Source organism: Rosa rugosa, chromosome 4 (assembly GCF_958449725.1).
Source record: "Rosa rugosa chromosome 4, drRosRugo1.1, whole genome shotgun sequence".
In the NCBI taxonomy this organism is placed as follows: Eukaryota; Viridiplantae; Streptophyta; class Magnoliopsida; order Rosales; family Rosaceae; genus Rosa; species Rosa rugosa.
In genome coordinates this window covers 29,341,561-29,354,171 of record NC_084823.1, presented here as the reverse complement: position 1 = coordinate 29,354,171, position 12,611 = coordinate 29,341,561, and the positions used below count along the sequence as shown (strand labels likewise).

Here is a 12,611-nt window from a genome sequence, read left to right as displayed (position 1 = left end):
AATCGTTTTAGGGCAGAAATTAAAGTGGTAAAGGCTATGCACAATGGTCGAGATTATATGCTACATGTTTGTGCGTTTGTAACTTCTTATGGATGCATACTTGTTTGAATTCAGAATTCTAACTGCAATTAATAATTCATATTTAATGTTGATGGATGCTCTTCAGTATTAACGTAATATTTTATATGAAATATTTTAAGTTATGGACTTTTCCTAACTTAGGAGATTAAAAAGAAGAATTAATGTGGTGCTCGATCTCTTCAGACTTGTACTTCGAATTCATTTCTGATATTTAGTGTTGGCACTATTTTAGGTTGTATAGATTGAAACAATTCATTGCATGTTGACATGGTTTGAAAATTCTGATTTGAGTGTGAAGAAGTCTATCATTGTAGATAGTTTTATTTGTTTTTTTTTTTACTTTAAGTTGATTAGGAACCAAATTTCAAAACCCCCATTTTATTCTTTTATTTCTCAATTGACCTTTTTGTGTAGGTGTACCCTACAATCCCCGGACTGAACGATCCCTGCTTATCCTATACTGACAACTACATTTTGCAGGGTTAAATAGTGAGGCTATTTCAGCCGTATCAATTTTTGGCACGATCCTTGCTTATCCTATACTGACAACTACATTTTGCAGGGTTAAATAGTGAGGCTATTTCAGCCGCATCAGGTAATTGCCAAAATTGGCGAATACATGACCAAAGGAGTCATGACGTTAAGGGTATAGGGGTTGGACACCATGGCACCACTTTTGGCCATGGTGATGCTATTCCAACGCCATTAGTCCTAGGGACCATATGTATTGTGTCAATACGTACACCTCAATTAAGAGAGCTTATCGGATAAATATGGACAGAAAAACATATTTTGTGGTTGTTTACGGTAAAAAAGAAGTAAAATAACATGAATTACTTGTATGTCATGTTTATTTAAATTGAATGAAGATAGTTCATTCTTATCTACAATACAAATAGCTATACAACCAGAAAGATGCTATACAAATAGCTTTTCCTGCAGCTACTATGCTACATTCATTATCTGCCCGTGTCTTCAGTACAAAATGCTTCCAAAAACTTTCAGATAATTAAATGGAATTCCCTTCCCTCTGAGTTTGTTAAATTAAATTTTGATGGCTCTGTTTACAATAGCAATTAAGCTGCTGCTAGTTTTATTATTAGAAATGATCGAGGGATTACGGTTATTCCTTCTGCTAAGAATTTAGGCTTGTCTAATGTGCTATGTGCTGAAAACCTTGCTCTATAAGCTTATCTGCAAGATGCTGCGTTGCATGGTCCTTCAAGAATTAAAGTTAAAGGAGACTCAAAAATTCTTATTGATTGTATCAACAACAAAATCCACACACATCTTCGCGGATCAGTACTTTGGTGCATGATATAAAATTCTTAGCCAGTCAGTTTCAAAGTATTGAATTCAATCATATCTGGAGGGAAGCCAATTTCGTGGCAGATGCTTTGGCTAATCTTGGCCATCAGATTGGAGCTGGAGTAATAATCTACCCCCAAATATCCTCAATGCCTTCCATTTCAATGTTCTCAATTTAGGTTGCTGTAGAGGTTTTGTCTTGTAATTTTATTTCCATCATCAAAAAATGGAATGAAGATCATATGAATGAGAATAAACTCATGAAGAATTTTATAGTTCAAATACTTGCCCCTATCGTGTGAGACAAAATTTTGAATGGATGAGAGAATTTAGTTGTTTTTTATGTGAAATCCAATTCTAAATAAAGGGGAGATAATATATTGCAATCATTTCCCTTTTGAGTGGGAGTTTTCCTCTTGAGACGCATCATTTTCTTGTGGGGTGATGTTGATTATCACTTAGAGGGTGAATGATTACTAGACAAATGAACGGTGGAGGTGCTCGAGTCTCAACTCTCAACTTCAAAGTGCGCAGTCCATTATGTTTTACTTTAGTTTTCTTTCTTTGTTTTCCTCATATAGAATATGGAATTATAAAATAGATGAACAAATAGAGCAATAACTCTTGACTAATACGTCTCTTTATAGGATTGTTGATTTCATACGCCCCTCTGAGCTTGGTATTTTGCCTTGAAAAGGGAATGTGGTAGCATGAAGGCTAGGCCAAATTGTATTGAAATATTACTTGTTTATTATTAACCACCTCAGTTATATTTGAAGGGGTAAAATAATGAGACAATTTAAATGATCGAAATACCATTGTTTCCACATCGCTCGCTTTTCTCAGTCATATTATTATATTTCTATTATATAAAGTATGAAATAAATATAAGACCCTTTAAAAAATGACTTTTCCAAATAATGTATAAAATCTAGTATTACTTCATGCTAAACTAGTTATTTTAAAGGGAAGAATATATTAATAATCAGGGTCAAAACATTATGTTTCTTTTTATTAATCTATTCATTAATCGAAGTCAACAGATCTTAATGAATATAAAATATTATGGCTACACAAACAGTTGAGGGTAGTTCAGATCTGGCCATTCCGCTCACTATTTTTTGTGAAAGATTTTTTGTAAAAGAAAGCAAGTAGAATTTCATTCCCAACGGCAATCCCTCTTTCAATTGGAACTTATCCTTTTAATTGATTGGTTCCGATTACTTTCCGATTTTCCATTATTCCAATTAAATCGATTAGAAATCAGTTTTGGGAATACCATATAATTGTAGAGTTCTCATAAGAAGCAATAACAAGAATATTTCTAGTGGAAAGAAATTAATGATGCTTCTTTATCTTTTGAGTTGTTCTGTCGGATTGGTTGCTCAAAACCTTTGGTCTCAACGTGAATACCCCCGGAAGCCACCGGTAAAACACCCATTTTATAAATAGAAAATTACATAGTAGCACATGACCAAAGATGTAAACACAGAAAACTCACTTTAAAAAAAATTTATACAAATAAGGACATGAGCCCAGGACTAAAAGTCAAATGATGCAAGTCAATTTTAATGAAAAATGACAAAAATGCTCAGTTTGATGAAATATTTACGCGTATGCCACTGAGTCACTGACCCAATACTAACACCCTAAAACGAAAACCCCAAAACAGATAAACATCAAGACAGCTCGACCCATTCTTGAGACCCAGCGACCCGGAAGAAGACCCGACCGAAATTTCCGTTTTCGGCGACCAAATGACGGCGGACCACCATCAATTATCCTGACGAGCTCGGCCTCGGCTGCAGCCTCTACAGAATCGTGTTTCAATTCGGGCTTTGCATTACCAAAGGAGGTAATCAGTAATCCAAATTTGAAATTGAAGCTTCTTTGGTTTTTTGTATTATGAGATTGTGTGGTTTTTTATTTGGATTTTGGGGGTATAGATTTCACGACGGACGGGAAGTGGTGATACATAGTGTTGTGGGTGGTGGCGAATCAGAGCTCAATGAAGGTGGATTGGGAGAGCTTGAAGGAGCGGTTTCTCTCCGCATGTCCGTCTTCGTGTTTCTATAAGGTTTATCTCAATATTTCAGTCTAGTGCTCCCTCGCCATCGCCGGTTTACCTTTTGAAGTTTTGATGCTTTGACCAGAGAGGCTCACTGCATGATGAGGATAGTTGGCGTTTTTGTTTTGTTGGAGTTTTGTTTCATTGGTTTTTGAGTAATGAAGAAAGGTGTTGCTGATTTTTGTGTAGATGTTACTGAAGTGCTGTGTGAGCTTGAGATGCTTATTCAGAGAGTGAAAGTGATGCCAAACCCAGATGGGAGGGTTTTGGACATGTTCTTCATCACTGATTGCTTGTAATTTTTTGTATACAAGGATTGATCCTTCTGAAATTGGTGTTTTGGTGTTATTGTTTATTATCATTTGATTCATTTTTTTGTTCTCTGTGTATGAATTTGCATAATCAGGAACTCTTGCCATTAGTACAAGTATAATTTGTGGTTGGGTAGTTTTCAGGATTGTTAGTAAGTCTTAATACATTGAATTTAGATGGTGGATTGTGTTGGAGCTAGTTACTTATTCCCATTAGCATGATACAATGAATTAGGTTGGCAAATAAGCAGAAGAGTTGTCTAATCATGTTTTACTTTTGATCAGCCCGTTGTCGCTTTCTTGGAAATTCCTGATTATGCATGTTGCTTAGTGTATAGTTGATATGGATTGACGTTTTTTTTGTTCACATGTTAAATTTTGGGACAAATTATGTCAACTAGGATTGTATTCTTAGTAAGGATTTATTGCCCTGACTTTCACTTCAGTGACTGATAAAAGACTAGTTTTTGAAATTACGCAATCATGATGCAATAAAATAGTATCGTTCCTAACTATTGGTTATACATCAGAATAGTTTCTAACACCCGATAACATATAATTTCAGAAATTTGCTACACACGGAAAAGAGGAGAGATGACATATGTGAGCATCTGATGGCTGCCCTAGGCGATTACGAGTGCAGTAGCAGAACATGAGTACGAGGGCAGTAGCAGGATTAGGAGATGGTGACTGCAGTAGCAGGATTGGAGGAGTGCAGTAGTAGGATTAGGCGATGACGAGTGTAGTAGCTGAACACGAGTAGCAGAACTGGACGAGTATGAGTGCAGCGAGTGCAGTAGCAGGATTGGACGAGTGCAGTAGCAGGATTAGGCGATGACGAGTGCAGTAGCAGAACTGGACAAGTATGAGTGCAGCGAGTGCAGTAGCAGGATTGAACTAGTGCAGTAGCAGGATTTGGCGATGACGAGTGCAGTAACATAACACGAGTACAAGTGCAGTAGCAGAATTCGATGAGTATGAGTATGAGTGCAGCGAGTGCAGTAGCAGGATTGAACTAGTGCAGTAGCAGGATTAGGCGATGACGAGTGCAGTAGCATAATACTAGTACAAATGTAGTAGCAAGCAGCATGATTTGAACGAAAAAGAGTTTGGATTAAAGAAAATAATTAAGATTTAATTATCTATGCATGAATGTTAGAATTGTAAATGTCTTATTGACACATGACAACAAAGTAACATAAAGAGATTATTCTCAGAAAAAAAAAAAGTAATGTAAAGGGATTAGAAGTCAAAAAAAGTAGTTAAGGATAAAAAAGTAAATTAACTCATGAGCAAATTATCTTTATTTGTAAGATTTTAGTCCTTATATATTTAATTCAATCTTTAAAGGATGTATTTGCATGTTAGGTCATTTTTTGTCAATAACTTATATGTAATTTATTATTTTATATACCTGTCTTAGATTCAAATAATTATTAACCATATTATTATATTCTTATTATGTAGCTAAATATACATTAATTGATGTCAACTTGTAAGGATGTATTTGTACCAAATACATTCAGATGACATATTCTACATTTCTACCTCCTCTCCTTTGCGTATAAATATTCACGTTGATAAATTATATTACATAAGTGGACAAAGTAATTAACTATTATAATATATTTTTAAATACCATATTAAATATAGTTTGGAAATTATACATATACTAAATGTGGTCACACTGTTCATATAACAGTGAAGTGACGGTTTTGCCCCCGGCTTTTAATTGAAATTACAGTTCAGACATTTTTTTTTTTTTTTTGACAATTCAGCCATATGTCCTTTTAATTTTATTTCCTTTTTTTTATAATTTTTTTTAAGGGAAATCGATTCTATTTTGTATTTGTAAATTTCTACAAATCATGGAAAAAGTTTGTTGTTTGCTGTATCTCATTTGTTGCTAATCTATTATTAACAAAAAAAACAAACTTTGACACCTCAAGAAAAAGCAGCAAGAATAAAAAGGTATTGACAACTATGCAATTGAAATGCAAAATAAACCAAATTATTCTCTAACACACTACTCTGCTATTCTAGTAGCCCTCTCTGCTAGGGTTTTTGAGAGCGCCGGCCATGGCCAAGCGTCTCTGTACCTGCCTCCATCTTCGATGGAGAAAAATTCCGTCCCTTCCCATGGGGCCGCAGCTATCGAGTACGGTTCAGTCCGTCCCTCCTGTCTCTTTGTTTCTCTCATTGACGTCGAGATCAGGGTCTCTTCCTCCTTCTCCTTCTCCATTTGGTTCACATCGAGGTTTGAGGCTGAACTCCGGTCGGCTGCCAACTGATCTGGGGATTGCTGGTGGTTGGAAGACTTGGGATCCAGGGCGGTTCACGGATTCGACTGAGCCAGGATTGGATCTGGTTCGGCTGGAGTCCGTCCCCCACGGATGGCGGCGAGGGCGCTTTCAAATGGACCAGGTTGTTGGGACGGCGCTGAGATTCCGGCCAAGCCGGGCTCGACTGAAATCGAGTTTTGGGATGGCGGCGAGGTGGTTGGGCGAGGAACTCGAGTTCGCCCATCGTGGTGGCGTGGAGCTGCTGGCATGGGGTTTGTCAAGTTCAGGCTTGGCTAGTCAGAGCCCCTTCGATCTGAGAGGGAATGGGGTATGGCGGAGCATCTTCACAATCCTGTTTCGAAACAGGATCTGGGCCAAGGAGGGCAGCGCCGGTGAAAGTATTTGGCGTCGTGGTGACGAGGGTGGGATCAGCCTTCTCCGGTGGATTTCAGGCGGGGATATCGGTGCGGCTCCTCTGATCAGTGGTGTTTGGGTGCGGAGGCTCTCGGGTGCCCGGAGAGGAGCTGCTGCTAGGGTGCCCATGAGCTTGGGTGCCCTTATCAGATTCACATGGGCTTGGGCCTTTGTCAAGGTTGCTTTGGCAGACTTGACTTTGGGCTCGGGCCGGATTTGGATCCGTATTTGGGATCCTGGTCGCTTACAAATCCAGATCTTGGATCCGAGACAGCTGCTCATATTGATATGGTATTGGTTCTGGTTCTTAGGAGTTCGTTTGCTAATTTTCGAGTTTCTGACACCCTCGGGTACTTTCGAACTCCTGGTGGGCGAATCACCTCTCCTAGGTGATCCTATCACCGGTTACTGTTACGGTTACTATTACATTTACACTGCTTTTGTGACATGTGCAGTGCAGCGATGTCGTTCGACATCAAGTCACATCCTGGTTACCTTTCATTCTAGATGCGTCTGTGCATCTTATTATCCTTTATTGTTTTTTCTTTCTAATAGATGCGTATGTGCATCTCATTTTTCTTTATTGTTTTATTTCGATGCTTTTGCATCGCTCCATGTAACTTCTGTTATCATTTAATATAGTCTGTCGTCTTTCCTTAAAAAAAAAAAAAAAAAAAAAAACAAATTATATTCTAAGTAGCGCCGATATTTTTTTTTTTTTTTTTTTTTTTTTTTTTTTTTTGATCGGGTTAGTTGTTAGTAACTCACACACCCATGCAGTGGTATCCCAGCGCCAGGACACCTGCACCGACATTTTAGATTACGAGTATTCATCTATTATATATTAAACTTGACAAAAAACAAACCCGCAGCATCGCGCGGCTCAATTTGCTAGTACCATACTAAATGTACATAAATATAACTGTATGGGTTTCCTGTAGTCCTCAAATTTCTGTATATTTATACGCGAAGGAGAGGAAGTAGGAAGTAGGAGGTTGAAGCCCATTTTGGTTTCTGAGTGAGAGGGGTGAAGAGCTTGTAAGTTTCAGCAATGGCGCTTCTGCAGCTCTTCATCACCGCCTCGATTCCGGTCTTGAAAGTCCTCTTGATCACTGCACTTGGCTCCTATCTTGCACTTGAGCGCGTTAATATTCTGGGGGAAGAAACCAGGAAGAACTTGAACACCGTAACCCTTTTTTTTTTTTTTTTTTGTTCCTTAAAAAAGACTTATACTTTTGGTAATGGGATTATGTAGATTTACCCTGGTTAATTTTAGACATAGTACAATTGTTGTGTTTGTGAACAGGTTGTATTTTATGTATTCAGTCCAGCTCTGGTGGGAACTAACGTTGCCCAGACCATTACATATGACGGTATGATTAAACTGTGAGTTCAAATCCTTTGTTTAGTTAATCTCAAAACTTTCAGTGATTAGTGTTTTAAGTATGGTGCATATGACTCTGTGTATTTAATTATTCATGAAGGTGGTTTATGCCTGTGAACATCCTAATCACCTTCATTGTTGGTTCTGTACTTGGATGGATACTCATCCAATTAGCAAGACCACCTCCACATCTCCGAGGCCTCATTTTGGGATGCTGTGCGGCTGGTAATTTTAAATTTGCTTTCAGATTTCGGAATATTAATTCGTACCAATGATTAACTTCACCTGACTTGATATGACTAGGAAATTTGGGGAACTTGCTCCTCATTATAATCCCAGCAGTCTGTAAAGAAAAGGGAAGCCCATTTGGAGTTCCTGATGTCTGTCACACTTATGGAATGGCTTATGCATCACTTTCAATGGCAGTAAGTAGTACACTTCTTCGTCATCTTCTTCGATCTCAATAGTATTATGAATTGATGTTTCTTTATCTGGTTTGTGTCTTTTGTTCTTCAGATAGGAGCCATTTACCTTTGGTCCTATGTGTATAACATTGTGAGGATATCTTCAAAGAGGAGTACCCAAGACTCCCCCCAGTCTTTGAAGGAACCCTCCGAATCAAACCAAGTAAGTTGCACTGAGCCTCTGCTTTCTTCCAAGGAATATGGGATAGTGGCGGACAATGCCGATCAGTGTGCACTGCCCTGTACTATATCTCAACAAGACTCTAAGCTTCTAAACTTGATTATTAATTTGCATGATTTAATGCTCTCTGATTGTGTTTATGTACTTCAAACCATTTCAGATCTGTTCAATAATGAACAAATTGTTTTGTTGCCAAACAGTCTTGCATGTTATGTTACAAGACTATCAATCTAAACTACCAATCGATCATCTGATAAAATTTGGATGTAGAGTTCATATTGATAGTCTGATAACATAACGTGCTTTGGGCAATGTGATATTTACCTTATTTCTGACTCAGCATATTACTGTCGTTTGTCGTGGCAGATAGAACCTCAGAGTAAATCCAAGAACTGTTTAGTGAGAATGTTTCAAATTCTAAATCTGAAAACGATATTTGCCCCTTCAACTATTGGAGCGGTATGACCTTTCAGCACTGCCTTTTGCTGCGTTTCAAATACGTTTTTGTTGCTCAATGAGCACTAATTTGGTGACAAATTGACTCACTTGTGCTTTTTTTTCTGTGGTAAAGATTGTTGGGTTTGCAATCGGAGTCATCCCTCAGATTCGTAAACTAATGATAGGAGATGGTGCTCCTCTAAGGGTGATCCATGGCACTACTAACTTGTTGGGGTATATAACTTATACAGAAACTGTACCAACTCTATGATTTATTTCTGAAATTGGGCAGCTAAAATAGCTCCTAACTTCTATAACTTAATTCCAGCTTCTATTGTCCTGCATTCAAATGAGATTACTTCTCATTTTAGTATATGACTTTACTGAAGTCCATTCACATCAATAAGAACCTACAACCATTGTTTTTATAACTACTTGGTTCATTCTGTAACTTCTCTGTTTATGATTGCAGAGATGGAGCTATCCCCGCTCTCACTTTGATAATTGGAGGAAACCTCCTTAAAGGTATACAATGCCAAATACTAAGTCTACATTTCCTAGATTCATGCGTAAGGTAATTGAGTTTAACTTTGTTTACATTATTCTTTCAGGTTTGAGAGGGTCAGGAATACAGAAATCTATTGTTGTTGGGATCATAATCGTTCGTTACGTGTTCCTGCCTCTTACAGGCATATTGATCATTAAAGGGGCGCTAAAATTTGGCCTAGTGCACTCTGATCCATTGTATCTTTTTGTTCTCCTTATTCAGTATACACTCCCACCTGCAATGAACATAGGTAAACCTAATTAATTCACTTGCAAGATTTCTCCAATTTTAGCAACTTTTTGTTGCTATGTGCAACTGCTGTTATTCGAGATGCCAGCCTCAGACACACCTTGCTAAATCGTCTCCTTACAACACTTATCCTTATGTAATGGCAGGAACGATCACCCAATTGTTCGGAGCAGGAGAGAACGAATGTTCAGTAATCCTGCTGTGGACTTATGTATTTGCAACAGTATCACTTACTTTATGGTCTGCCTTCTTCATGTGGTTTGGGGCCAGGCAAGTGTGAAACAGCTACAAATTAAGCATCTCATTCAAGCAAAATCTAAATCATTCATCTCAGTTCTGATGGAAATTCGTTACATAAAGATAATATTTTCCAAATTGTAAGCAACAGAGGGACCACTGTAAATGTTGTATTAGGTTCTGAATCAAATGCAAAGTAGCAATACGCTTTTACAGATCAATCCTAAGATAGATTTAACACAACTGCAAATAGGCTCTGAGGAAAGCAAAGAAAGTTCACTACAGAACATCTGTTAGCCAGCAATTCGAGAATCCATCCAAATTCCACATGCAGTGATTCTGTCACATGCTTCATCTTTCTTTTCAGAGACCAGCCTTCTTCAAATCATCAAAGTAAGGGTGTCCCATAGGATTCTCTGCGGAAATGCGTTTTCCAGGCTCATATTGCAACATTTCCTGTACATGTAATCAATTCGAGCAACAGCCTTGTCCAAATGTTGTGGTGAATAATGAATATGATTTGTAGAAGCGACTTGCATGTTCTAGTGATATCTTGAAAGCCTATGTATATATGGGAGATAGGTAATGAATGTCAATATACGTATACCGTTGCTATACTTGAGCCTCTGTCATGATGTTTCGATATAGAAACTGAACTACCTGACCTTCAGGAAATGTAATGATTGTCTTGTAGTCCAGCTAGGTAACCCCAACCCTTTTAGCTTTCCAGAACGTCCTTGACCACAAATGTTCCCTGCAGGTCCCAATCCAGACCTGCCACGTGCAGTCTTTCTCGCACCCTCTACACGGCCACCGCAGCAAGTGAGCCTCGGTCCAAGAAACTAGAGCGCATTACTGACAACCTCTTGGACCTCACAAAGATTGAGAGGCATGACTACTCCATCCTCTTCAAACTTAAAATGGGCCTCAACAGATATGGTCCAGCTGTCTCAGGGATAGGACCGACATCTTCCGAATCTGGGTCTGCCTCCACAGGCTCCAAGGTGGTGGTGAAGACCGCATTTGTTATAAAGCTTGAGAAGTTTGACGGAGCGGCAAAGATCAAAATCATAAAGGAGAGAGGTTAGGACTTTCATTGATTTGGGACTAAAGGACGCTAAAGACTTGGTGGAAAAGGCTCCAGTTTTGCTGAAGATGGGTGTCACCAAAGAGGAGGCAGGCCCCATTGTTGACAGGCTCAAGGAGTTGGGTGCTACTGTGGTATTGGAATGAAGGGAATTGTCTTCCATTTGTTTTGCTTCATGTAGAAATGTGATCGATGTGTTCAATTATAAATGGAGAGATTTTAGAGATTTATTGATTTGGGGCTCCTGTGTTTTCATGTTAAATAGGAATTGACTGTTAGGATTTTATAATGCATGCAGCTAACGATTTACGTGCATCCTTTCTAAATGTTTTCGTCATCTAATTGTTTTCATTCACCACCCTTCAATAAAGTTTTTGCAGCCAATAAGAACTTTTGAGAAAAGCTTATCGGATGAATATAGAGACAGAAAGATAGATTTTGTGGTTGTTTATGGAAAAAATAGAAGTAAAAATGTAAAATAACATGAATTACTTGCATGTCATGTTTATTTAAATGGAATGAAGATAATCCATGCTTATCTGCAATACAAATATACAAATAGCTATACAAGCAGAAAGATGCTAAACAAATAGCTTTTGCTGCAGCGACTATGCTACATCTTATCTGCCTGTGTCTTTTGGACAATATGCTTCCACAAACTCTCAGATAATTAAATAGAATCCCCCTCCCTCTAAGTTTATAAATGAAATTTTGATGGTTTTGTTCTGAATAGCAATCAAACTGCTGTTGGTTTTGATTATTAGAAATGATGGAGGGATTCCAGTCAATTGAGGCTTGTCGATTTAATGTGCTATGTGCTAAAGCTTTTGGTCTACGAGCTGGTCTGCAAGCTGCAGCTTTGCATGGTCTTTCAAGAATTAAAGTTGAAGGAAGACTCAAAACTTCTTCGGGGAATTTGATTCCACACCCAAATTCACACACACCCCTTTTAGAATAAACTCATCCATAAGAGTGTTTTAATATACACCCAAACCAATTAATTAGGTTTATTCAAAATAATAAAAAAAACTATTAAATAGGATAAATATTAAAACCCAATGTTGTTAAGAATTACTAAAGCTGCCACTATCAAATTCCTCATTCACCTATTAAATAGGATTAATATTAAAATCCAGTCTTGCTGCCGATGGAAGTCATGAAACGGCTGCCCATAGACGTTGCCCGGAATTACTCAACCCTTGATTCCAACAATTGAAAACTCTCCTCTGGGTTGGAGGTTATGTAATCTCCACATTCAAAAGCCTAATCTCTACATTCAAAGCCGGTATCAATATCTCCACAATCATGCGATTATGTTTTTGATTTCAAATTGTGATTGTGATATAAATGGATCACACAATCAGAGGTTGGTGGGTTGCCTTAGTTCAACTGCATATCCCTTTAATCCGATTGGCACGGTTGATGAGCATTGTGTTTGCTACCTATTCAATAGGTGTGTGTCTTCCTAACGAAGAGGTATTTGTTTTGTGATTTTTCAGGGTTTATGCTATTGAATAGTTATAATAGACTCTACAAGTTCTTGTTATTTTCCTCTTATTG

At 38.0% G+C, this 12,611-nt stretch overlaps 1 protein-coding gene and 1 pseudogene across 3 annotated transcripts; both read left to right on the top strand.

Annotated features, from left to right (window-relative positions):
• Positions 1-7,419: 7,419 nt before the first annotated feature.
• Positions 7,420-10,185, top strand: LOC133743592 (protein PIN-LIKES 3-like). Of its 3 annotated transcripts, none has more exons than XM_062171573.1 (10): positions 7,420-7,650; positions 7,771-7,850; positions 7,949-8,073; positions 8,152-8,273; positions 8,365-8,475; positions 8,860-8,952; positions 9,065-9,165; positions 9,404-9,456; positions 9,543-9,728; positions 9,874-10,185. In XM_062171573.1, exons 1-10 carry the CDS (start codon positions 7,516-7,518, stop codon positions 10,005-10,007), a joined length of 1,140 nt encoding a protein of 379 aa, XP_062027557.1. In that variant the 5' UTR covers positions 7,420-7,515; the 3' UTR covers positions 10,008-10,185. The 3 variants fall into 3 exon arrangements, with proteins under 3 accessions (XP_062027557.1, XP_062027559.1, XP_062027558.1); XM_062171575.1 differs by having other exon boundaries at positions 7,579-7,650; positions 7,771-7,837; XM_062171574.1 differs by lacking the exon at positions 7,420-7,650 and having other exon boundaries at positions 7,657-7,837.
• A 137-nt stretch (positions 10,186-10,322) lies between these two features.
• Positions 10,323-11,281, top strand: LOC133743595 (uncharacterized; annotated as a pseudogene).
• The last annotated feature ends 1,330 nt before the right edge of the window (positions 11,282-12,611 follow it).